Source organism: Musca autumnalis, unplaced genomic scaffold (genome assembly GCF_047663935.1).
Source record: "Musca autumnalis isolate F117 unplaced genomic scaffold, ASM4766393v1 scaffold_3, whole genome shotgun sequence".
Lineage (NCBI taxonomy): Eukaryota > Metazoa > Arthropoda > Insecta > Diptera > Muscidae > Musca > Musca autumnalis.
In genome coordinates this window covers 257,398,200-257,426,074 of record NW_027411866.1, presented here as the reverse complement: position 1 = coordinate 257,426,074, position 27,875 = coordinate 257,398,200, and the positions used below count along the sequence as shown (strand labels likewise).

At 34.6% G+C, this 27,875-nt stretch overlaps 2 protein-coding genes and 3 long non-coding RNA genes across 10 annotated transcripts in view; 2 read left to right on the top strand and 3 right to left on the bottom strand.

Moving 5' to 3' along the window:
* Window positions 1-133: 133 nt before the first annotated feature.
* On the bottom strand, window positions 134-7,376 carry LOC141399393 (uncharacterized). The gene is made up of 3 exons (XR_012411836.1): window positions 6,368-7,376; window positions 890-1,204; window positions 134-711 (listed from the first exon to the last, which is right to left on the bottom strand). It is a non-coding gene; the product is annotated as an uncharacterized lncRNA (long non-coding RNA).
* Window positions 7,377-7,716: 340 nt separating this feature from the next.
* Window positions 7,717-9,501, top strand: LOC141399391 (uncharacterized). The gene is made up of 3 exons (XR_012411834.1): window positions 7,717-7,818; window positions 7,885-7,970; window positions 8,041-9,501. It is a non-coding gene; the product is annotated as an uncharacterized lncRNA (long non-coding RNA).
* A 577-nt stretch (window positions 9,502-10,078) lies between these two features.
* Window positions 10,079-27,875, top strand: part of LOC141399392 (uncharacterized) — a 132,375-nt gene continuing 114,578 nt past the window's right edge. The window contains exon 1 of the long non-coding RNA XR_012411835.1: window positions 10,079-10,090. This is a non-coding gene — a long non-coding RNA (uncharacterized lncRNA). The remainder of the gene's footprint in view (window positions 10,091-27,875) is intronic.
* Cdk7 (Cyclin-dependent kinase 7) lies at window positions 13,818-15,181 on the bottom strand. The gene is made up of 2 exons (XM_073973571.1): window positions 15,004-15,181; window positions 13,818-14,936 (listed from the first exon to the last, which is right to left on the bottom strand). The coding sequence occupies exons 1-2, from the start codon at window positions 15,055-15,057 to the stop codon at window positions 13,974-13,976; spliced, it is 1,017 nt and encodes a 338-aa protein (XP_073829672.1). The 5' UTR covers window positions 15,058-15,181; the 3' UTR covers window positions 13,818-13,973.
* The window catches only part of kirre (kin of irre), a 112,617-nt gene continuing 111,961 nt past the window's right edge, over window positions 27,220-27,875 (bottom strand). For all 6 annotated transcript variants that reach the window (XM_073978061.1, XM_073978062.1, XM_073978057.1 and 3 more), the window contains one exon: window positions 27,220-27,841. In XM_073978061.1, the coding sequence (XP_073834162.1) occupies window positions 27,369-27,841 (473 nt within the window). In that variant the 3' untranslated portion in view covers window positions 27,220-27,368. The remainder of the gene's footprint in view (window positions 27,842-27,875) is intronic.

Below are 27,875 nucleotides of genomic sequence, written 5' to 3'. Positions count from 1 at the left end.
TTTTGATTTGGTCCTAAGGACGATTAAAGACATTAAAGTGATCTGTTAACTGGTCTATAGACCGATCGTTTAATTAATTAAATGTTTTGACAAAAAAATAGGCATAAGGACTTAGAAAAAAAAGAGAGATTGATTTATTTTAATAATACATTTTTATTTATTTTAATTTTTTTTATATTACACTTAGAGATTACTTGATCTGCTAAATATAAAATAAAGAAATTTGTTAGCTTTTAGGATAATATTAATTTTACACTATTAAAAAATAAAATATGACTTGATGTTTTGATGATAGAAAATATGAGGTGTTAAAGCATTATTAAGGAGGTGGTGAAGGAAAGGTAAGTGGTGTGGTGAAATGCGGGAATAGGGGTCATCAGGAAAGGGGATTGGAGCTGATGATCATGGTAGGGTGGGCGGCTAAAGGACCCCGATGTTTGGGGTTTTTGGTGTTGTGATGGGATAGGTTAATGTTAGATGTAGTTTGCAGCAGTTATCCCTGTTTATTTTTGATTGTTTACGTTCCTGGGCTTGAGATGTCGGGATGGAACCTGCCCTCAGAGAGTCGGCAGAGTTAGTCGGCGTTTGTCAGGACATCTCCTAGCCGAGACAAAAAGGGACACGTAACAATATGGCGCCCAAACCAAAGAAGCCCTCGCGGTGAAAGATGTTAGGAAGTGTAGGTCATCAAAACACTTAGAAAATATCCCACTAGAAAAGAAAAAATAGAATAACATTACTATTTTGGAAAATGGAGTGACTTAATCAGTGATCGTTGTAACCCTTCTGGACAGGTGCCAGGAAGTGATGTACAAGGATATCTGATGGTGGATGCTCTAAAGGAAAAATTAGTAATGACCAATACACACTGGTGTAAGATGTGACATACCTGTTTTGTCGTAAACAGCCGTATCCGCACAGATTATGTCAGGTAGGAATCGAAGTTTTAGAATCAGCCTGAGGTTTGATAGTGATCCAGTTTAAACATGAGGGTATCCGCTCTGGATACAGTTTAGAGGTCAGTAGTACCCTTATACATGAACTGATATCTGGTGTCGTTTACGGAAATGGCGAAATCAGTGCACTTATCAGACTGTGTAAAACGTATAGCCTTTGTTTGTGTTCTTGAATGATCCATCACAACCCAAGAAGACGGATAGCCAATGTTAAACCGCACACACCATACCTCTCCAGAAAACACCTCCTGGAAAAATATATAGAAGAACAATTAGTACGATTTTTATAGTTATATAGTGATAGAGTTTTGAATTAGTTAAAAGTTGAAAAAAATAATTAAAAGAACGACCTTTTCACCATTCCAAAAGACGTTTTGTTTTTGCAAATACTTGAACAAGGGGATGAGTAGGGAGACCCGGTCCCAATCTAGAAACAGAAAACGAGATAGACCTAGTATATTCGACCTGAATAGGACTATAAATAGTGTCGAAGAGAAAAGAAAAAAGACGGGTGTTCAAGAAAACATGGCCGAAGAGAATAGAGGGGGTGATAATCCGATAATGGACTTCTCTGAAACCATTAATGTAGGAACCCCGGTATCAAATTCCTTGGGTCCGCTATACTTGCAGAATAATCTGCCTCAGATAAGAGTTTTGGAATCTTCAGTTCATAATGTTCAGTCCGAAATGAGGGACATTAAAAAGACACTAGGGGATTTGAGCTCAGCTATGGAGAAGCTCCTGCGATCTACCACAAACCAGGCCCCAAATACCGCCAGTAACCCAGTAGGTCAGTCGACTGTAGTGCAGAATAGGGAAGTACCCGGGACATCGACGACTTCCGGAATAAACGAGACAGCTAGGGGTTCGGATGTGTCGCAAGGTAGACAGGTGATAGTGGAACCGAGGAAAGAGTACACTATGGTACGAATTAACAAGTTAGGTCTAACTTTTGATGGGAGTTCAAGTGGATTAGGGGTTGAAGAATTTATATACCGATTAGAATATTACCAAAATCAGTATAAATTCCCCTGGTCAGAAATCATCAGAGACTTTCCTCTCCTATTATCGGGAAGGGCAGAATCATGGTACTGGCTATTTCTGAAGACCCACGGAGTCCATGACTGGGAGCAATTGAAATTCAGTATCATGAGCCAATACCAGACTTCTAGGTCAAATGTTGAAATCGTCACCGACCTAGCCCAGAGAAAACAGCAGATGAATGAATCGATAGACAGTTTCTTCCATGCTATGGGTCAAATTCGAGCCAAGTTGATACAACCGATCTCAGATTTTGACATGATCAAGATTTTGAAAAAGAACATGAAAGAAAGTATTGGTAGAATTGTTTACCCGATCCCGGTCTCGTCTGTTGAACAGCTTAGGGTTGAATGTAATGAGGCCGATAGGAACTTTTTGAGGAGGGAAAATCGACAGCCGATTCCAAATTCTCGTCCTATCCGACAGGTTAGTGAGATTGTAGAGGATATATATCATAGGTCTGACTATGAACAGGATGTGGGAGAGATGGAAACGGCCTCTGCAATTCAATATAATAGGCAATCAAAACCCCAACTAACCTGTTGGAACTGCAGGAAGTCAGGACATGGTTTCCGCGACTGTGAGGAGGTTGCCAGATCTTTATTTTGTTACCGATGTGGCAATCCGGGAACTACAACTCCCAGATGTAATATTTGTCAGCAGGGAAATGGGAGCAAGGGCGGGGAACGCGAAGGGGGTCCTCGTCCGAACTAGATACCCCTGGAAGTATGTTAAATAAACAAGAAAACGTTAAAGAGTCAAAATATATGAACGAAAAGACCGTAACCGGTAATAAAAATGTAAATTATGCTAGAATTAGACACTATTTACCTGTCCAAGAACGAGAGGCAAATTATGACATAGTAAGACAGAGAATATTTGGAAGTAATGAGGTCCCACTGTCAACTAAAAAAATTCCCAAAGTCAGACAGAAATTCGCAGAAAAGAGAACCATTTTTAAAGGTGTTATTGAGGCCATAGCCAGAGCCAATCGTCAATACGATCCAAGACCTTTTGCGGAAGTGGATTTAGAAGGACATATACTGAAAGGACTGCTTGACTCTGGGGCGTCAGTAAGCTTGTTGGGGAAAGGTTGCAGGGAAATAGTTGAGAATTTGGGAAAAGATATAAAACCAATTTTCTCGAGTGTGAAAACTGCCTCTGGGAAACAACATAGAGTCATTGGAAAGGTCAGAATTAGAATAAAGTATAATGAAAGTGAGAAGGATATCGATTTATATTTATGTCCCGACCTAGAACAGGAGCTATATTTAGGAATCGACTTCTGGAACCTTTATAATATAGCCCCGAATATATTACCGGTCGAGGAAATAAATGTAGAGCAGATTCAAAACGATATGGTAGACGAAGAAAAGTATAAGTTGAACCCCCATGAACTGTCGAAAGAACAAGAGGAACAATTGAATGACGTCATTAAGAATTTTGATACTTTTGAGGAGAAGGGTTTGGGAAAAACAACATTAGAAAAGCACTCCATTAAGCTCGTTGATGGCGCGGAACCAGTTAAAGACCGCCATTACCCAATATCCCCGGCAGTTCAGACAATCGTCTATGAAGAGGTGGACAATATGCTACGATTAAACGTGATAGAAGAAAGTGATAGTCCATGGAGTAACAGGACTACAATAGTGAGAAAACCAGGCAAGAATCGGTTCTGTTTGGATGCCCGAAAATTAAACAAATTAACCGTAAAGGACGCTTACCCGCTCCAAAACATTGACGGCATTATAAGCAGAATCGATGAAACGCATTATATAAGTAGTGTCGATCTCAAGTACGCCTTTTGGCAAATAGAACTTGATGACGAGAGTAAGTCCTACACAGCGTTTACGGTCCCAGGCCGCCCATTATATCAGTTTAGGGTAATGCCTTTTGGGCTTTGCAATGCGGCCCAACGCTTGTGTAGGCTTATGGATAAGGTTATACCGTCACATCTAAAAGAAAATGTATTCATTTACTTAGACGACCTACTGGTCATATCTAGCGACTTTCAAGATCACCTGAGACTCCTAAATGAAGTAGCGGAATGCCTAAAGAGAGCGAATTTGACGATTGGGTTGAAGAAATCTCAATTTTGTTTTAGGGAATTGAGGTATCTGGGTTTCATTATTGGCGGCGGGAAGTTGAAAACCGACCCCGATAAGATAAGGGCAATACGAAATATCAAAATTCCAAGAAATGCCAGAGAAGTACGAAGCTTCTTGGGGACTGCGGGATGGTATAGGCGTTTTATTAAAGACTTTGCCACCATCTCCGCACCTCTAACCGATACGTTGAAGAAGACAAAGAAATTTGAAATCAGTGAGGCAGCAATAAAAGCATTCGAGAATTTAAAAAAAGCATTAACATCTGCTCCAGTGCTTCGCCATGCCAATTTTGCAAAGCATTTTTACATACAATGCGATGCATCCGAATATGGCATAGGAGCAGTGTTATATCAACTAAATGATAAAGGTGAAGAACATCCAATAGCCTTTTATTCGGCGAAATTGAATGCCTGTCAACGCCATTATAGCGTGACAGAAAAGGAATGTTTGGCGGCTGTGATGGCAATCAAGAAATTCCGACCATATGTCGAATTAATGCCATTCACAGTCATTACAGACCACGCCTCACTGAAATGGCTTATGACTTTAAAAGACTTGACTGGAAGGCTAGCTAGGTGGTCTTTACAGTTACAAGCTTTTAATTTTAATATCGAACATAGAAAGGGGGCAGATAACGTTGTTGCCGACATGTTGTCCAGAGCTCCGACTATCGATGTCAATGAAATTACGAAAGACGAACTTTTAGATTTTGAGACCATTGAGTTTGAGAGTGAAGAGTATCTTGAACTAATTAAAAACATTAAAGAGAACCAAGACAAATTACCCGATCTTAAGATAGAAGATGGGTATGTGTATAAGAAGGTACTACCTGATCAGGATGATGAAGAGATTCGATGGAAACTGTGGATTCCATCTAGTATAACGTGTGAATTAATTAAAAAGGCCCATGACACTAACACATCAGCGCATGGCGGTATAGTTAAGACACTTGAACGTGTTCGGAGATTTTTCTATTGGCCACGTATGACCGTTCAAGTTAGGGAATATGTGCGGAACTGCCAATTGTGTAAAGAATCCAAACCCAGTAATCTGCACATGATGCCTAGCATTGGACAAGAGGTTGTAACTGATAGGCCATTCCAAAAATTATATGTAGACTTCCTTGGGAAGTACCCAAGGTCTAAAAAAGGCAATACATATATTTTTATCGTTGTGGATCACTTCACTAAGTTCACATTTTTGAAAGCCATGAGAGAAGCAACCACCGGAAATGTGGTGAAATTTCTCGTGGATGAAATTTTTCATAAATTTGGTGTTCCCGAGGTGATCCACAGCGATAATGGGGCACAGTTTACTTCCCAATCATTCAAGGATCTGATGGAGGCCTATCAAATTACACACCTGAGGACCGCAGTATATTCACCTCAGTCCAATGCCTCAGAGCGCGTCAACCAATCCGTAATAAATGCCATAAGGACATATCTAGATCAAGATCATAGGGATTGGGATATGTATTTATCCGAAATAGAATGCGCTCTGAGAAATTCGATACATGCCTCAACTGGCGTAACCCCTTTTTTTGCGGTATTTGGTTACCACATGTTCTTAAATGGCTCTGATTATAAGTTAGCCAGGAAATTGATGTCTTTTACCGACCATGAACTCAAATCATTGCATAGGTCTGGCAAGCTTGAGCTGGTCAGAGAAAAGATAAAAAACAACCTTCACCATGCATACATAAGAAGTTCCGAAAAATATAACAAAAGGGCTCGAGTAGTCAAGTTTCGTCCGGGACAGGAAGTCTATCGCCGGAATACCATACTATCCGACTTTTCAAAAAACATTAATTCAAAGTTTTGCAAAAAGTTTGTTAAGTGTCGAATAGTACGGCCGGTAGGGCAAAACATGTATGAATTGGAGAATATGCAAGGAAGGTCCATTGGTATTTACCATGTCAAGGATATAAAGTATTAGTGCAATATAGAATTAAATCCTGTGATAGACAAGTGCAATATTAGAATTAGGTAGCGTTAAGTGTATGTCGTGCTTGTCTCATTCATAGATTTACTTCAATAGGTGCAATAAGATACCTCGTCTGTGATAGATACCAATGTGTCTGATACTTTCCCTAAATTATATTCTACTTAGTATTCATACTTCTCCTATACCTAAATTATACAACCTTTTAATTATACACCTATCTTGATTATACCTTTTTAATTATACACCCCAACTCTTAATTATACTCCTACCCAGTATTAACCCTACCACGAATAAACATAAATTATAGAATACCCTTACCCGATGTCATCGTCCATTTTTTTCGATCCTGGAATCAATAGCTTATGTGGCGTTCACGTTTGCCTCAAAATCCCGGTGAAAGATCTGTAAGAACACACCAAGTAATATCTTATACTTAGGACGGTTAAATAATACTTCCCTAAGGTCAAGAATGGAATCCAGAGCCCGGCTTAATCTCAGGGCGTGAGAATTCCCCACGTTGGGCTTTACCGCGGACATCAAAACTTTCATATCCCCGCACACCAGTCCTGACTACATTCCTTTGCCAGCCCTGGAGTTTTGTTGCGGGGCATCATAAATCTTAAATCCCAATCGCCAAGCAAAAAAAAAATTTTGCGTGGGGGGACCTTAGGGGGTAGCTTTTTACGCCTCCGTGGCAGCCACAAAACCACGATTTTCCTCCAGCTCTCAATAGGTAGTAAAGTTGGGAGAACTGGAGGTAACTAAAATGGGCACTCCCGAAGGCAGACCACGGTAATGCCTTTAATGGTCTGCCGTGCCCACAAAAAAACGCAAAAACAACAATACAAGCATCGAAGGGGGTGGCACTTTCTGCGGGTAACCACGAGAATGGTAGTCGTGGTTAGCCATGCCGTGGCACTTACTGGGGGTAACCTGGTTGCTAGCCATGGTTAGCCATGCCGAAATAGCTATATCGTTGGGGTGTCAGATATAGTTATACACCCGTGATGAACAAAGGGTGTGGGCAACTGGATTGTCATGCCATTAATCCGTTGCCCACATGAAACACTAGCCGCTACATGTGAAATTCAGGAAAAAACCATTCTCCACCCATGATTATGGTCGTAATAACCAAAAGGGGTTTTTCCATTCTATGGAGAAGAGTTTGGATGTGTCCTGCATTTCATCATGGGGGGCTTCAACTGGAGAAAAACGCTGAAAAGAAAAAGAAAGATCAATTAATAAAAAAAGAAACAAAATGAAAATCAGAACGATACCGCCAGCTTGTTGTGCGTGTGTTTTTTTTTATTTTTGTTGAGTTTGACATTTCGATCATATGGAAAATCTACACTCTCCAAATATTGGGAAGTGTTCAGACGACCAACTGATTCTGCGTTGCCAATCAACAGTTAGAGGTACGATGTTATCATTAACAGGAGGGTTCTCTAAGGGCAAGTTTCTCTTAAATAAAGTCTAATGTTAAGGTTCAAATGTTGCAAAGGTTTTTTTTTGCAGGCAAACCGAGAAGGGGATGACTGATGGTAGAAAAAAAAGGACAAATCTAGGGTAATTTCAATATGTCGCGACTTGGAAAGAGGCCATTTTCTCTCACGAACCTATAAAAGAGAGTAAAAATGGGAAAAAAGGTTAGTTTTTCAGTGGTGTTGAGCTAGTAAGCGTTTTTATTCCTTGATAAAGTCAACAGTTTTGAACAGTTTAGCAGTGAAGAAAATATTATATATCTAAAGACTGTTTTATTGAGAATAAAGGTAAAGATTCCAAAATACAAGAATACAAAATGTGACATAAAAGTGATTAATGAGTGTTTAACGTAGGTTACGAGTGTGGGATAATCCCTGTTTTAGAGTGGTGAAAGTCTAAGCGAGCCAGTTTATTAAATATACTTCGACAAACTCAGAAGGTATACAAAAATTATTGTTAATAAAGAGTATTTGGCAGTTTATTTAATTAAACCTTTTTGGGTTTGCCAGGTCGAAGCCAGGTTCGTGGACAGATAGCGATATCTTGTAGGCGATAGTGACACTACAACCACACACCCAAATAATCCAGGGAAAAATAAGGTAAGATACTGCATTACCTATATTTGCCAGTACCATCTATGGGCAAAATCCGGAACGACAAATTGAGTCTCCACTCGTCGCATCCAAGCTCAGCACCAAATAATTTATTGGAGACAGCAAATTCCATTTTCTACAGAAAAGTCTCCACACCGTTTATTACCACCACCGTGTTCTGGAATTGCTTCAAAAAGATAAGAAAATTATGTGCACATATACTAATCCAAAAAAGGTCCCAATTGACGGTGAAAATTGATTGATCGAAGAAGAAACTACTTTTAATTACAAAAACCTGGTGACGGAAATATCCGGCCAGATTTAACTATTGATCTTTGTCCATCATGAGAAAAAGCTATTGGACCTAAATTTTAATCAACTATTAATCAATTTATATTTGACTTTATTAGTATATTTAGTTTATTTTAAATTTTTATCCTATTTCTTTATATATTTTTATAGACATATTTATATTTATTTGTTAATTTTGTTTTTTTTAAATTTGTTAATTGTTTCAACTTTTCAAGCTAAATAGGTACGTCAATTTAATGTTTATTTGATCCTTATTTGGACATTATTTCATAATTTGCTATAGAGCAAGCTTTCGTGAATCTGATTGTTAGACCCCCTTAGTAGTCCCTTGATAGAAAAGAGCTCTTTTTTTGCGACATTAGGGTGGGTTAGGTACTCAGAAACATTGTGCTTGTCTGTTGAGTCTTTTGTTTTAAGTAATCCTTTTTGGATATTGATTTTGATTTGGTCCTAAGGACGATTAAAGACATTAAAGTGATCTGTTAACTGGTCTATAGACCGATCGTTTAATTAATTAAATGTTTTGACAAAAAAATAGGCATAAGGACTTAGAAAAAAAAGAGAGATTGATTTATTTTAATAATACATTTTTATTTATTTTAATTTTTTTTATATTACACTTAGAGATTACTTGATCTGCTAAATATAAAATAAAGAAATTTGTTAGCTTTTAGGATAATATTAATTTTACACTATTAAAAAATAAAATATGACTTGATGTTTTGATGATAGAAAATATGAGGTGTTAAAGCATTATTAAGGAGGTGGTGAAGGAAAGGTAAGTGGTGTGGTGAAATGCGGGAATAGGGGTCATCAGGAAAGGGGATTGGAGCTGATGATCATGGTAGGGTGGGCGGCTAAAGGACCCCGATGTTTGGGGTTTTTGGTGTTGTGATGGGATAGGTTAATGTTAGATGTAGTTTGCAGCAGTTATCCCTGTTTATTTTTGATTGTTTACGTTCCTGGGCTTGAGATGTCGGGATGGAACCTGCCCTCAGAGAGTCGGCAGAGTTAGTCGGCGTTTGTCAGGACATCTCCTAGCCGAGACAAAAAGGGACACGTAACAAACATTGGCGGCAATGCATGAAAGAAAAAATAACTCCAAAGCAATGAAAAAGTTCTTCAATTTTAAGCAAAATAAATAAAAAAATAATTAATATATTAATAAAATAATCAATAAATAAACCTGAGTCGTAATATTTATAGTATTTTTCCACAAAAAATAAGATAAACATTGAGCAGCTGACCATTTCCAAATGATTAAAAAACAGCTGATCGAACTTGCTAAAGGTTGCTGGGAAAAATTCTTTCAGCAACTTTTAGCAATTTCTCAGCAAACAACTGTCAAACTTGTTCTCTCACTTCGCTCTCTTTTACTGAACTTTTGTGTAAAAAGACAGCATTTAGTAACATTTCGTAATAATTATTACAAATTATCACGTAAAAAGACACACCTATTGTGAAATAATCGTCAAACAAAAGTCGAAAAATCAGTTCAGCAATTTTTTACCTGCAGAAATTTTGCTGGTAGCCTGTGGTAGAAGAGAAAGCCATTTTCGCTCTCTCTCTACTCTCACTCTCTTAAAAATTGCTTCCAGTTTTGCCACTTTTCGGGGTTAAGGAACGCTTTGCAGGTTAAAAATGGTAACCTTAGGTAAGTAAAGGAACACAGCTTTATGGGTACTTTACACGATATGTATTTTACATATGGGTTGTCAATTTTTATATACAAAATGTATACGCAAAGTGACAACCCATATGTAAAATACATATCGTGTGAAGTACCCATTAGTTGTACAAAATTATAAATTTTAATGCAGAAATAGAAAATTATATTATTAAATTTGCTGTGGGCAGCGCAACTGGAGTTGGGTTGCTATCTATAATCGACCAATTTCAATTTATTGGTGTTTTTTTTTTTCATTTTATTTTCATTTCATTTATTCATCAATTGTAATATAAAAAAGCCAACATGACCAATAACTTATGTACATTACACTGTGCAATATTTTTAAGGCGATCTTGTGCAAACAATTCGAACTGAGGATTTTTTGAAAGTACAGACCCAAACGACAAGAAACTCTAGTTGGGTTTTGTTGTGTCAGATCCAGCTCGGATTTTATGGCCCATCTAAACATGGTTACATATTCAGTTTTTAATAAAAATTCGGAGCTATATCTCCAAAACCAATGCGAATCTTCTTCTGACCTCTGAAGCAAATTTGTAGATAAGGACAAGAATAAAATATTTGGAGAAATAATGAACTCGAAAAAATACAGTTATTGCCTCAAATATCAAAATATATGCAAAAAATTCACAATTTTTATACATTTCGCACCGTATCTCCAAAACCGTTAATTTTTTCTGACGATTTTCCTTTGGAAAAATATTCCCTGGAATGTAATACACAACTTATCAGAGCATTTCATTGTTGTAAAATGCCTCTATGCCGTTGTTTTCAGTAAAATTTTCAACGACGATTTAATAAAAATGTCAATAATGTAGTGACATCCGAAATGCGAGAATAAACTGTTGTTCTGAACTGTGTTTGAAATACGTGTTGTAAAAGATATGATGCAAAATACCGCTGAAATAACATGAAGAATTTCAGAATGTTCTAAAGAATTGTTGAGAACTTTATTTGGAAGAATTTTGCAAAAAGTTACTTGGTTCAACTCCCAATAGTTTAGCCGATACTGACCAGAATTTCAGCAATTATGTAAAATTTTCTATATTTTATAGATTTTGATGTCCTAGATGGAGTTTTTCTTATGTGGTTTTTTCAAAACATAAGTTCTACAAGTTTAGGGCTACAATATTGCTAAAGACAGCAAGGCTAAATTCCTATTCGTTTCTGAGATAAAAGCCTTATAAATGCAAAAAAGTGTAGATTTAGCCCGGTTTAGATGAGGCCATAAAATCCGAACTAGATCTGACAGGACAAAACCCTATTAGGGTTTTTGTAGTCTAAATATGTACTTTCAAAAAATGCATACTAGAAGTTGTTTGCATTTTCAGTGTTGCATAGTGTTATCGTACTACAATATCCAAACATTCAAGAACTTAGAAGTTAAGAATTAAATTAAAAAAAAAAATACATAAATAAAAATTTATACATAAATACTATGCGTACTATAATTAATGACTATCAAAGGAATTCATGGAAATACAAATATATACTCCCTAATCATAGCCATTAACCACTGTACTTCACTTAACAATTGTTAAGAAAAGTGGAGGGGAGATGAGCCAAGGAGGTCCCTACACGAATAAATGCTTTGTTTCACTCAATCACTAGAGTGAACATAGAAGGTTTTTTTGTTGATTGTATACAACGTTATGTTTGAAAAAAAAACGAAACAATCAGTGTTTAATCACCTAGCTGTTCCAAATATGATAGGAAGATACATAATTCAGTCACTTTTCAAACATCTGCACGACCCTTTTCTGATTAAGCATTTTTTAATCTTCACATGATCAAAATGAAAAATAATAGTCACATTTTAAACGCCTCAATGATTTATTTGTGATTGCTACACATTTGTGGTGCAGTCACTTTCGAGTCCCTTTCTGATCATTAGACAGCGGAATCCTATGCAAATGCATATATGGTTAGGATGGTCGTAAAGAAAATCTGATTAGACAGAAACTCCCTTTACCACAAAATAAAACGAATCAGGCCCAGACATGTTTGCATATTTTGACATACATATTTGCATAAAATGAGCATATGCAAAAATATATACAAGGATTTGTGGTCTAAAATTCCTACCGAAATTGGTGAAATGTGGTATTAATCTTCGTTAGGGATATGAAACTTTACAGCTGAAATTTTTCCGCGTGGGTCCACGTCTTCATATAGCCCCCATAGAACGGTACCTCTCGATTTACGATATTTTGAAGGTTGTGTCCTCAACATCACACTTAAATGGCTGACATTTTGTATAAAGTCTTTGTTGGGTGTATAAAACTTTCCACCTGAAATTTGTCAGTATAGGTCCACGTCTTCATATAGCCCCCATAGATCAGTACCTCCTGATTTTCGGTATTTTTAAAGTTGTAGCCTCAATATCCCACCGAAATGACTAAAATTTGGTATTAAGTCTTCCTTGGGGGTATACAACTTTCCATCTGAAATTTGTCGGTATAGGTCCACGTCTTCATATAGATCCCTCCCGATTTTCGGTATTTTGAAGATTGAGGCTGTGGTTTATTTTATTGACTTGTCTGAAAAGAATTTTAAACAGAAAAATTGTGCATACAAACATTTTTGTACCTATTATTGAAATATTTGTTGCATAAAAACTATGTAAAATGCATAAATTTTGCATATGCAAAAATTTATGCATTTTGGATATGTATATACATATGTTTCGATTGCAATTTAATCAGAAGCCAGTCCCAAAATTTGACATGAATCGGACTAAAAATAGGGGTTGCATAAAATTCCGCTGTCTACTGATCATAAAAAAAGGACCTTAAAAAGACTCCGCAATGTGATTTTTGAAAAAAAAACACAATCTTCCAAATGCCAGCTGGGTTTATTCTGAACCAAGTCCGGGTAAATGTCAAAAACAACATTTTTGTAGGATATTTGAATTTTGAAAAATCTGATCTTGTGGTACTTTTACTACGGTTCAAGAAATAAAGGGCGAAAAGGAAGTGAGTTAGAAGAATCAAATATGAGTAGTTGAATTTTACACAATTTTGAATGAATTTTACACAATGTAAATGAATTTATTAATTAGTAACATTTTTATAATGAAATTTACAGTTAGAGTAGTTGTCATTTACATTTTTAGTTATTCATACTATAAATTGTATTTAAATTTTTGTATTATAAATGTAGTTTGTATTCAATTTAACTTTTTTTATCCATATATGGTCTGTTCCAGAAATGCAAGAATCTACTAATTTTTACAATTTTGTCCGATAACATAAAGGAAAAAATGTTATCGTAGTAAAAACTAGTAGCTTCTTGCAGATTTGGAACAGAGCAAAATTATTATAAGTTATTTAATCTTTTCAAACTATGTATTGATTGTAGTATACTAGCCACATATGGCCATGTGGCTTGGCTTTGAAATGAATAAATTTAAATAAAAAAAAATGTTCTATAAAAATATTCGTCAATCGATTTGACTGAAGACATGCCATCGCTAAACAAAGCTACAACAAAGCCAAACAGACATATAGAGCTATTTTCCCATGTATTATTGGGGAAAAATAAAAAAGTCATCAGCTATGGTGACAATTTCCTTTTAAGTTATTCATATACTCACCAAGGACTTTAATTTCAAAAATGAATTTTCCACCCCCCAGACTTTGAGTTCCATTTTGTGTCACAGTGTAATTAATCGGGTGGTATTAATAACAAATCATTTATTTTCATCATTTTTTTATTTATTTAGAACATTGTAATAAAAACGAAAACGATATTTTAATTCGTTGAAGGAATGGATGATAACATTCTTAGAGAAATGAGCTAACTGAGAAAAAGAAGAAATCAACATTGTTTCAAAAATAAATTGCTTACATTAAAAAATGAGTTTCTTAGGATTTCCCACTCCCTCAATGGCATCCATTATTTTCCGCTTCAAATTAGGTTTCTCATCAGCATTTTGTTTATTCGAACTGGGCAAAGGTAATTTGTGCCCCAGTGTTGGCGCTGGTTTATTTTTAAAATATGGCATTTCCAAAGCCTCAGTACAATTACAACGTTTCTGTGGATCCAAAGCTAGCAATTTTTCTGCTAAATGTATCAAATCATCAGGGGCTGCAGTAAAATATTCAGAGAGCGGCGCACCAGGAAAATGCACAAATTGCATATAATCTGGCAATTTACTTATATTAGGCCATGTCTCTTCTGTCGGAGTACCCAAAGCCTGGAATATTTTCGTCAATTGATTTAAATCAGAATCACCAGCTAAGAAGGGCACTCGCAACAACAATTCAGCTAAGATGCATCCCACAGCCCAAATATCTATACCAGTTCCGTACTGGCGAGCACCAAATAACAATTCAGGAGCACGATACCAACGTGTCACAACTTGATGTGTATAAATGCGTGATGGAGAGCCGAAAAACTTCGCCAAACCAAAATCACCAATTTTTAAAATGCCTTCAGAATTGACTAGTAAATTGTTGGGTTTCAAATCTCGATGTAATATCCAATTCATGTGCAAATATTCTAAACCCTTAAGCGTCATCACCATGTAAGCTTTTATATCGGCTTGGGTAAGAATAATTTTCGGGTCTTTTATGATGATTTCCAAGTCGGTGTCCATAAAATCAAATACCAACGACACATTTGATTTGTGGCCAAAGACATCAAGCAATCCTATACAGTTCTCATGTTGTAACTCATGCAGCAATTTGATTTCTCTCAATGCTGTGCGATTTATGCCATCCTGGGCTTCTTCACGGCTTCCAATCTTAATCTTTTTCACAGCGACAATTTGTTCAGTAATTGTATCACGAGCTTTGTAAACAGTGGCAAACTATGGGAGAACGAAAGGGATGCTTTACTTTTTCGCAAATTCAACAAAACCGGCAGGGAGTACTTACTTGACCCTCACCAAGGAAAGCAATTTTCTCATAGCGTGTTAATTTGTTGTCCATTGCTTGCTGTATTTAAATTATTTATTAATATTGATAAAACGAACAAAATAAGAAGTGACGCTTCGAAACACCCATTCGAATGATGGCATGGGTAACTTATGATGTCGATATGGCATCTCTGAAACGAAAGAAGAACAAACGATAAAGATTCAGAATCAAAACAAAGAGGCCATGGATTGCAAAAACGAAATAAATAGAACCAAGGAAATGAGAGATTCAACGATAAACACGAGAATCAAAACAATAAACCAAATCGAGTGGCCGGTCCACACTAGAAATATTTCAATGAAATAATTTAACGAAATTATACCCTAGACAGACGGCAGCGTTAATTTGCATTAACTGCCTTAATTCAAATTAATTCGTGCATTATCCACATTCTTAATGCACAAAATAGAACTGAATTTAAAGGGCATTGTGGAAATTGAAAAAAATTTTATTGTGGAAATAGCCATAGTATAAGTAAAGAGGTAGATTTAAATGAAAAAAATCTATAGAACCCTTGTTTTTCTTGAATTCCTAAAACTTCAAAATAAAAGCAACAAGTGGGTTTGTTTACAATCCATTTTTTGAGCATTTTATAAAAAACGCGAAAAATGAATGAAGAGTTAAGTTTTCTGCACATAATCGATTTGTGAATATGATAAACTGATTGTTTCAATGCAAATCTCACCAATTTCTTCCATACAAATGGTCTAAAAACAATTTTAAAAATCATTGAATTCGATTGTTTTTAAAATTGTTTGGCATATTATTCAAACAACACACACACATACACAGTTGGTTTTATTGTTTTGAAGTTTTAGGCATACTCGAATGAAAAAATTTAAATTGACAAAAAGCTTTGGCTAACCTTTCTTATTAAACCATGGAAATAGCAAATAATTAATTTTTTTGTGAACAAAGTTGCAAAATGGAAAATTTCTTTTTTTTTGTGATTTTCTTTTTTATTTGGCTTAAGATGAGTTTAACTAGGCGTTTACACACAGACAGTATTGGCAAGACAATAGCAAAGTTACAAACCATTTTCACCAGTACATTCATACTTTTCTCTATACATATTTAAAAATTTGTAAATGTATTTGTGAAAAAGGTTTGTATTTTTGCTATTGTCTTGCCAATACTGGCATTTGTAAACGCAGGGTAAGCATTAAGCTCGGATCGGCCCAAAATAAATAAAATATATTGCTTATTCGTGGTTAGGGATCTATAAGCGAGTGCTTCTAAAATGTATCGAGCGGAGTGCATTTTTCATAACTCCGTGTGGACTGCATCGAAAGATGTATTGAAATCATGACTCTGCACTGCACTACTTCCAACGTTTTTTGCTGTTTTTTTGCAGTTTTCTTGCAAAAGAGAATAAAAACTAATTACTCTCTATGAAAGTTCTTGCTGGGAAAGTAACCATACATAACTTTTATTAAAGCTTGTTAACAACCACGATTAATGCCCGCAATTTCAACACCTAGGTAAACTGGTAGATAGCTAGCAATTAAATGCATTTTACACTTGCACTTACAACAGGTGTTTTGTGAGTTTACGTCATTTATTTAACAGATATTGCATGGAATTGACAACTTAAATGATGCATGTTTTATAAAACATGTTAAATGTAAACTGAGTTTAAGTTATCTTTATCTACGAGTTTGATAATTTTTCGTGCCATTTAGTCCCGGTCCACACTAGAGTGATTACATTGAAAAAATTGCATCAAATTGTTCCTCTAGATCACGCATGACCAAAAAGAGAACGGAGAAAATGTAAATGTATTCAAAATATTGACAACATATAACAGCATGGTAGAATAAGAAAAGGTAGCAGCAATACACAGCTGACTGAACTGGGTTGTAACGTTAGTGTCAAATTTTATATGACATTTTATACATTTATTTCTATTTCGATGTACATTAGGGACATATATTTTTTGAGAAAAAATATGTATATCATTCGGAAAAAAACATTTCCCAGAAAGACTTCTTCATATCAATGATATGTAACCTCCTCCAAGTTCGAACGATAAGCCGCGCAGTAAATCCCCGCTTGTAGAGGCGATACAACGTTTGTTAATATGTGAGGTATTTTATTAAAATTTAAAAAATAAATCCCTAATAAACATGTGCTTCTTTGATTTCTAAAACAAAACATTGAAACAGCTTCCCCTTTTTCTATGAATATCCAGCGACCCCAAACTTGTCTGCAAGAATTCTACTTTCTGCGAGAATTTATGCATTTAGTGGAATGATGTGGAAACATAAAAATTAAAAATGAAACGAATTTTCATTCATGTTTTCCAAAATATTCAACCAAATGTGAAAAATTATTAGTTTTTTAAATTCCAATAATTTATAGACATTTCCTTGTTTTGTTTACAAATACAACTGGCAGTAACGTTACAAACAAAAACAAATTCCTTTGTGGTTGTTGTTCGAGTTGTATTTGTTGTAGTATTAACTTTACCTTGTATTTGTTCTACCATGATATAACAGTGTATAAGAAGTGTAGTAAGTTTGTATTCACGCAAGCTATAAAACAATAACAAATCAAAGCATTTGTTCTTTTTTGCGTGTACATTTTCGAAAATCATCGGCACCGCCGTCCCAAATGTGACCATGCTTGCTCTAGATCGAGTTTCATATGCCCGTAATTTCAACGTCTGGGTAAACGGGTAGGTAGCTACCTATTAGTTATCTTTACCTACGCGTTTGGTAATTTCTACATGCCATTTACCGAGGCGTGTAAATTTTGCAATCATGTGGTAATATTGGTGATTTTCATTCATGATTTCGCAAAATCATTGCCACATAGAAGTGTTTACAACTTTTAACACATTGGCAACGATTAACTAGGTAAAATCCTTGGTGTAAGTAACACGGACGTTTTTGACTCGGTAAAATCCTTGGTGTAATACCCTAGACAAACGCCAACGTAATAGTGTAACCGTACTATTAACCTACTTCATGAGGATTTATTTGACGTTTGCGCTATGGAATTGACACTTGAAACCCAATGGTTAATCCGGTTAATACCCCGGTTACACTTAACCGGATTAACCCAGTGGGTTTGGGTTTAAAATGGATTCGTATTTTGTTATAGAATTGTCTGTTTTTCACTTGTCTTTTATAATTTTCTTTGCTCATAATTTTTGTTATTAAAATTATCGTTAAATACACGATATTTTATTAATTTTTCACAAAAAACATTAAAAGATTAGAAGATGCTTCGTTGGGCTATCAGCTGTAAATATAGACAATGCTTCATCGTATTAAGGTAAAAGGATCAATTGTTGACAATCTGTTGACAATGTATTGACTTTTAGCTCATTTATACTAGCCATAAATCCTCCACTAGATTTAATAAATGAAATTACAAATTTATTGTTTAATACTGAAAATGTTAGCACATTATGCTAAGTTTACATTTACGAAATCCACTCGATTTCAACTGTCAATTCCATAGCTCAAACGTCAAATGAAATCTCATCTGGATTTTAACCTATGGATTTGAAAGTTGAAATCGAGTGGATTTCGTGAATGTAAACCAAGCATTACGCTACTAATGCTAACTTAAGATCAAATAAAGAATTATTTTATAGCAGTTTGCCCATCTAAAATAAATAAACGAATTATTTTATAGTTTAGACATCGTAAATATTACTCTTGGTTGATTAATGCCCGTAATTTCTACGCGTAGTTATCTATGAGTTCATAGATATCCCCCGTGTAAGCAAAATTTCAAAATTTCAATCCATAGGTAACGTTACCGGGTCGAAAACGGCCGTGTTACTTACACCAAGGCTTTTGCCTGGTTGATCGTTGCCAATGTGTTAAAAATTGTAAAACACTTGTATGTGGCAATGTTTTTTGAAATCATGAATGAAAATCATCATTGTTACCACATGTTTTCAAAATTTACACGCCTCGGTAAATGGCACATAGAAATTACCAAACGCATAGGTAAAGATAACTAATAGATAGCTACCTACCCGGTTACCTAGGGCTAGAAATTACGGGCATAAAATCAACTTTGTACATCAAACAAATTTAATTTTTTCGCCTTGTTTACAAATGTTTACATCATGGTAGAATAAGAAAAGGTAGCAGCAATACCCAGCTGACTGAACTGGGTTGTAGTGTTAGTGTCAAATTCCATTCGACATTTTATGTATTTATTTCTATGTTCGATGTATATTAGGGATATATATTTTTCAAGAACAAATTTATTCATCAGAAAAAAAAACTATTTCCCATAAAGACGGCTTTATATCATTGACATGTAACCTCCTCCAGGTCCGAACGACATGCCGCACACTAAAACACCGCTTATAGAGGCGGTACAATATTTGTTAATATGTGTGGTATTTTGTTAAACTTGAAAAGAATAAAGCCCTAATAAACATGTGCTTTTTTGTTTTCAAAAGCAAATGATTGAAACATCTTCTCTTTTTTCAATGAATTACCAGCGACCCGAAACATTTTTGCAAGTATTCTACTTTCTGCGAGAAATTATGCATTTAGTGGAATGATATGGAAACATTCAAATTGAAAATCTAACGAGTTTTCATTTATGTTTTCCAAAATATTCAATCAAATGTGAAAAATTATTAGTTTTTTAAATTCCAATAATTTATAGACATTTCCTTGTTTTGTTTACATTTACGTTGACACTAACGTTTACAAACAAAAACAAATTCCTTTGTGGTTGTTGTTCGAGTTGTATTTGTTGTAGTATTAACTTTACCTTGTATTTGTTCTACCATGTGTTTACATTTTAAATTATATTTGGTGTAGCAATTCACCGATGCATCTACCTTGTTTCTTGTGCCATCTTGCAACTTTTTGTATTTTTTTTTTTTGTATACGAGGATTTATGCCAGATTTAAAAGAAATCCACTTAATAGGAGCATTTATTTTTGTATGGGAAATCTGATAGATTTTGGATGGATTTAGCAAATAAAACCTGATAATGTGTTAAATCCGGCTAATGAAGTCTTATCTAAATGGGCTATTTGTCACCATAATAGTAGGCAAAGTGGTGGCATGTCGACACATTACCCCTTGCTTCCTACAGGGCTTTTAAAACAAGGAACAAATACATCATGGTACAAATACACAGGTAGCCGCATCGACAATTGTTGGCAACATAAGATGTCAAAATTTGACATCAATTCAATGCAATTGACACATTATGTTACCATCAGCTGGCATGATAATGCTACCTGTATTATTGTACCATGAAATACATATTACTTAAACATAAGCCTAAAAGTGTACTCTGAATTTTAATGTCAGTCAGTCCAGATATTTGGTATTTGTAATACGTTATCCTTGTTGTGTGCAATTCTCAAAATTCTTTTTAAATTTGAAGTTACAAAATTAACAAATAATCTAAAAACATATCATAAATAAAATCAGTATTTGTCACATAATCTACCTTCACACAAGAGTGTGAAAATATCTGTCAAACAAATTAGGATACATAGATCATGATAATAAAAGATAGTATAAACGTACGTGGCGTGGCGCTCCGAAAGGGTAGTTTTTTGCATAACTTTGAGTTTTGAGTTGCGCGTTGCCAAAAAAACAACAAAAAGAAAAATGTTAGCAACGCTGAGTTTTGCACATGGCACAATTACCAGGTAGATGCATCAGCCAACAACTACAACGAAAACCAGTTCAGTACTGTGAAACGTCAAAAATGTTTTCCAAAAAAAAAAAAAATAATTTAAAAGAAAAATAATGAATTACTGATGGAATTTTGTAATAATGCATTTATAAATACCTGCCTAACAAAATTTTGTTGAAATAATTGTGTGAAAAATTATTTAAACAACATTTTGTTAGGCAGGTATTTATAAACGCATTATTACAAAAATCCATCAATAATTCATAATTTTTCTTTTATTTTTTTTTTTAATTTTGTGTTTTCAATTACAACTTTTTTGACAGCTTGTAGTACATCAGCTGGGCTGATGCGGGCTCCTGTATGATTAGGTCTGTCTGGTTACTTTCCCAGCAGGAATTTTCCAGCAAGAACTTTCTCAGAGAGTAAGGAGTTTTTATTCTCTTTTGCTTGAAAATTGCAAAAAGTTAACAGACACATTCGCAGCAAAAACCAGCAAGCAATCAGCTGATTTTGCCAAAACAGAACAATTTGTCCGCCAATGAAGGACCCAAAGGAAGCAAAAATGTTGTATTTTATTATAAATAAAAAAAATTACCCAAAAAAGGATTTTTCCCAATTTGCAACTTTGTTCTCCAAAAAACATGGTAGAACAAGAAAAGGTAGCAGCAATACCCAGCTGACTGAACTGGGTTGTAGTGTTAGTGTCAAATTCCATTCGACATTTTATGTATTTATTTCTATGTTCGATGTATATTAGGGATATATATTTTTGAAGAACAAATTTATTCATCGGAAAAAAAAACTATTTCCCATAAAGACGGCTTCATATCATTGACATGTAACCTCCTCCAGGTCCGAACGACATGCCGCACACTAAAACATCGCTTATAGACGCGGTACAATATTTGTTAATATGTGTGGTATTTTGTTAAACTTGAAAAGAATAAAGCCCTAATAAACATGTGCTTTTTTGTTTTCAAAAGCAAATGATTGAAACATCTTCTCTTTTTTCAATGAATTACCAGCGACCCGAAACATTTTTGCAAGTATTCTACTTTCTGCGAGAAATTATGCATTTAGTGGAATGATATGGAAACATTCAAATTGGAAATCTAACGAGTTTTCATTCATGTTTTCCAAAATATTCAATCAAATGTGAAAAAATATTAGTTTTTTAAATTCCAATAATTTATAGACATTTCCTTGTTTTGTTTACATTTACGTTGACACTAAGGTTTACAAACAAAAACAAATTCCTTTGTGGTTGTTGTTCGAGTTGTATTTGTTGTAGTATTAACTTTACCTTGTATTTGTTCTACCATGTCCAAAAAAGCAATACAATTAGGCATGCTATTTCCACAATAAAATTGTTTTTTACTTTTCACAAACATAAATCAACGAGAAAATAAAAACAGATGTTTGCTAGAGAAATTTTTCCAGCAAGAATTTGCAAACTCTCAGTGAAAGAACTGTCAAAATGCCTCTCTCGAATCGCTCTCTTTTGCTGACTTTTTGCGTTAACAGACTTCCAGCAACAATTGAAATTCAACGTTATAAAAACCCTATACTAGAAAAAATATTGTAAATCGGTGTTTTAAAATAAAACAAACATTTTTGGTTTTTAAATATTTTTTCGTTTATTTCAATTATTTTTTAATGAGTTTTGTTTTTGTTGGTTTTTAATTCTTCATTATCTTTTAACACCTTTTTTATAATAATTTCGACATAAAAATGAAATAATTATCTAAGAGTTAAAATGACAAATAGCATTTCTTGTTTAAAAAATAGTTCAATAGTTGGAAAGAATAATTACATAGAATTAGGAAAAAATACAATAGATTAAATTTCAACATTGAAATGTATGTGTGTGTGTTGTTGGTGCGTGTGTGGGTAATGTTGTTGTTTGGTAAATGTTCTTGTTTATTATGTCCTAAAATTAAAAAATAAATAATTACAATAAAAAAGGAAACAAATCGAAAGATTTGCGAATTAACGAAAAAATGTTTGGTATGTGTGTCATGTCTGTCAGTGTTTGTGCGACTGTCCAAGTGTAATTGTTTTAGATTTTTGTTTTTCGTTTTTTTACAAGGAATAAGGCAGCAATATTTAACGTATTACTATCATCTGTCATGCATTCATTCATTCGTTTCATTTTCATGTTTTCGTTTTTTTTGTTGCTTCGCTAAAAAGGATCCATCTATCCACAGAATGAATAAATCCTTAAACTGTATTTGAATTTGGTTTATACTAAAAAGAAACTTTCAGCTAATAAAGTAGAATTTGATTATAACCGTTTGCACATTGCGTCGATTTTTGAGGGGGTGTGGTAGGAAGGCCAAGGAAAGTCCAATACATTGTTATATACAAATAGGGTACGTTTACATTGTAGTGGATTTTGTGAATTTAATAGCCTAGACAGACGGCAGCGTTAATTTGCATTAACTGTCTTATTTCAAATTAATTCGTGTATAATCCACATTCTTAATGCGCAAAATCAAACTGAATTTAAAAGGCATTTAGATATTTTAGTATGACAATACCGTAGAAAAGAGCTCATATTCATATGAGGGAGAGGGCATATTCATGCTCCGTTTGTCTAGGGTATAAATTGTCAATTCCAAAACCATTAAATTATCATTAACGATACATATTTACCTGATATTGGCAATTGAAATCTTTTGGTTGTATCAATGTAAACGTACTGTCAGTAAGCTGTTACACCTTTATTGACCCTCTACCCCACATTTTACCATACTTTTCTTCTTCTAGGTTCTGGACAAGTTTTCTTTTTGTTGTAGGTTGTCAGATCGTTTTTTGTTTATTTTATTTATAACTAGGATGTTTTTATTTATTTAAAAGCGTATATTAGAGTCTAATATTTTTTTACATTAGGGTTGGTTTGTTTGTTTTGTTTGAATGGTTGTTTTAAGCGTTTATAAATAATTTAATTTAAAAGTTGTTTGTTTGTTTTGTCTTATATTCATTATATACTTAATTAAAATCTTACATAAATACCTATTTATTTATTAATATTAAATAATAAGTTATAGTATTTTTATAAATTTTAATCCAATTGGAAATTTTGGCTTACAATTTTATGTTGTTTAGTTTTTTGTCTAATGTTTGTTTGTTTTGCTAGGGGATTTTTTTATATTTATATTTTATTATATTAAAGGTGCAACAGAAATCTTAAAAAATACATCGAAAGCAACAAATACCCCGTTTAGACTATGCTTAGTTTAGCAAATCCAGTCGATTGTAATTGTCAAATTCATACAATATATTTCAAATAAGTCGAGATAATGTATTTACCCCCAGTTTTTGTAACTTATTTTTGTTCGTTCGTCTATATTCGTAATAATTTAGGCATTCATAGCTCAGCCCCCAGATGACATACACATCTAATTTTTCGTATACCCGTTCCATATATCATTAATGATTCCTCTTTTAAAAATCAGCGCTCTACATTTGCGCTAAAGCGAGTAAATCGATCTACAAAATTTGACAATTCGTGTGAGAAGAATAAAAATTATTACAAAAACTGGGGGTTAATCATTGCATAACTACATAGTCTCAGCCAAGATAAAGGTTCCGAAGTGAAGTGGAATTAACCTTGAAATTAGTGTTTTCTCTAAAAGAGAGGTTAAGTTTATCAAAGGGAAAAAATTTAATTTTTAAAAATATGTGAAACGTTTACACACTTTAGATCACAATCGGGGGTCTTATATGTATATTGCCGTGAGTCACTTCGGATGTATTTTTTGTGTAACTGTTGCATCGTGTTTCGTCGTTCGTTTGTTTTACTTAATTGTAGGGATATTATTTAGCATATACATATGTATTCATATTGTAATAAATTTATGTATAGTTGTGTATGTATATAATTTACATGAAAAAGAACTAACTACAGGCGACTTAGGTTTAAAGAGATTATATATGTATAGTGAGTGGGTAGGTTGGTAGTGGGTCTTCTTAGTTAGTTTTTGTTTCGTTCTTTAAGTATATTATGAATATATGCATACTCGACAATTACATGAACATGCTTAAACATTCATATATGATGGCGATGTTGACGATTAAGAGGAGGAGGAGGGCGACAACGATGAGGACACTGAAGACGGCTTTAAAAAGTATGTACTTGTACATATTAGGTAACATATCATACGTGTGTATGTATGTACTATATGCAATGTAATTACAATGCAGTTGGTGTTAAGTATCGTTGTGATTTAGGGTGGGCATTAGCTTTGTTCCTTTACCTGGTAAACTCTTTACATTTTATTATTTTTTGCTTGAAAAGCGTTCCCTTGCACTAAGCAGCACCACAGTATAAGTAAAAACAATTTTGACAGATCAATACTTTTTTTTCAAATTTTACTATTTATAGATGTAAATGAACAAAGCTATTGTGTTCTCAAAATATTTGAAAATTACAGAGTGTCTCTACAGTAACCGAAGATGTGATAGACGGCCTGTTCCTTTACTATTGAAAGTGGTAAAACCGGCAAAAGTAGGAAAAGTTGTAAACTGCTCTCATATGAATTGTATGGTGTCTGAAGTAAAGGAACGCTTTTCGAGTAAAAAGTAGTAAAACTTGAAGATTCTTGCACGTAAAGGAACAGAGCTAGAAATGTATAAAACTTTATTTAAATGTTTGTGACATTGAAATTGATTTCTTAAACTGCATTTACACTAAAGTTTATTAACCTGACACACATCCTTATGTTGATCTATATTAAAAACCGTTACCGTGGAGCGTAAAGACTGTCACGGAAGTGACAAATTTTAAGAGACACCCGGTATAGTTGAAAGATGATTTCATGGCACAATAATAAGGTACAGCGCCAAAAACAGCTGATTTTCAGATTAGTTGTCAAAATGTATTATTGTGAATAAAATCACATACAAAATGTAAACAAGCAATTCACAGTAATGCATTATTGTGATCAAATTTGACGTTTGGTGTGATAAATGACAGAATTATTGTTATTGATGTAACACCTTCTTATTCCATCATGGATGATTTGAATCATGACACAATAATACAGGTACATCGGCAAAACACATACAAAACGTAAACTGGAAATTCACAGTAGTGCGTTATTGTGAACAAATTTTGACGTCTGTAGTGGGATTCTGTAACTCATTTTTGCTGTTATCGATAATTGTCAGTAAAATTAAAATGCTTATAATTTCGATAATTAACGGAATTTTTCGGTAAGTTAACAATGAATAAAAAGTAGCCTCTACCGACACAAACAGTGATGGCAACTTTTTTTGTTTTTAGTCATAATTTTGCGATTTAATTTTATCGATTTTTGTCGGTAACAGCAAAAATGAGTTACAGAATCCCAGTACTGGTCTGATTTCGAGCAACTGATGTGAAGGCCTCGTCGCATAAGAGGATATCTGGCTTAATTCATTAAGTTACATGTTCTTCCGGCTTTAGGTCAAAAGTCAAAGCAAACAAAAATCGTGTTTCAGCACACATTCAGGCGCGTAGAAGTGCAGCAACTCTACGCGGCTGTATGTGTGCTGAAACACGATTTTCGTATGCTTTGACTTTTGACTTAAAGCCGGAAGAACATGCAAGTTAATGAATTAAGCCAGAAATCCTCTTATGTGACAAGCCCTTAACACCTACTTGTTCCGCCATGATTTGAATGTTAAGTCCCGGTCCACACTTGAGTGATTTCAATGAAATTATTTTATGAAATTAGGTATTCTTAGAGGTAGTTTACACTATCTATCAATGTCATATGACACGAAATAAAAACATTCCATATATACCCACGGAGACAATGTGGAGACGTAATTTTATTATATTTTTGTTGGGGTGGACGCACAGAATAAATGAAGCATGGAAAATCTCCAATATTCCACATATTAGTGAATATTTAACGATGGAAAATTTCATCTCATATGACATTTACATATAGTGTAAACTACCCCTTAGATCGACTACCATACTAAAGTAATTTTATGAAATTGTTGTAGTGGGGAACTCTATCTCTATCCCGGTCCACACTAGATCGATTTAATTGAAAAAATTTCTTGAAATAAGGGGTTCTTAGATAGAGTTCCCCACTGCATAAATTTCATGATTTTACTCTACTATGGAACTCGATCTAAAAAGGCACAATTTCATGCAATTTTTTCAATGAAATCACTCTAGTGTGGACCGGTACTAACACGCATATGAACGTGAATAACCAACTCTTTTATGGAAATATCTACAAACATTAGTTTTTGTCGTCTTGCACAGTATCTTCTTGCTCCTGTCTCTCTCCTTCTCTTTTTACTAATAATAATGATTCTAATAAAAATGCAAATACCTACAACCACACAGTTGCTTTTGACATGCTTCTCCTCAACAGAACACACACAGCCACTTGTCTGTATCACCCTGTAGTGGTGTGTTTCGTGTATGAGAAGAATATGCAACACCCTGTCTGGCTATTGGCATTTTGTATGTTTTTTTTTCTTGCGCTTAGAGTTGCCATTAGGTAAATAATTAACACTAAAAATCACAATATGTTATTTTCTTTTTCTTCTCTCTCTCGCTTTCATTCTGTCTTATTCGATGAACATTGCCGTTATGTTTTGTTAAGTTTTCCACCTAACACCTGGGCATAACGGTAATTCGTTTATGTTTTGAATTCGTTCGTTCGTTTTGTTGTGCGCTTAATTTAAACATGGGTTGCCAGGGCTCCTTTCTTGGTAACATTACCATTTGAGGGTAAAATAAATTGTCCCGAAGGACTTTGTGCTGTTGTGGAGGATGCTGTATTAGGGCCTGCCGTCACCACACCCGATGGTGTACCCACAGATCCCACTTGGGCCGTTAGTGGGGTAGCTGCTAGTGTGTTACTGCTGGCTGTTAGATTTGAGCTACTACCACTAACACTGGCCGGACCATTGTGACCACTGATGATACTGCTGGGTGTGCCAAAATTCTTCAGACTGCCCATCACACCACCGTTGGCCATGGTGTTCATGTGATTGCGGGGTGCATGATAAGGCGGTGGTGCAGGTGTTGCCGCTGGATTAGCTGTGCTGGGTGGCGGCAGAGGTGGGAGTATGGAGGAATTGGTACGCAGATAGGGGTTACCATAGATGGCACTAAAACGGCTATCGATGCCGTTCTGTAATAATGGCTGACCTGTAACAAAGATGAAGTAGATTTTAATGCCAAA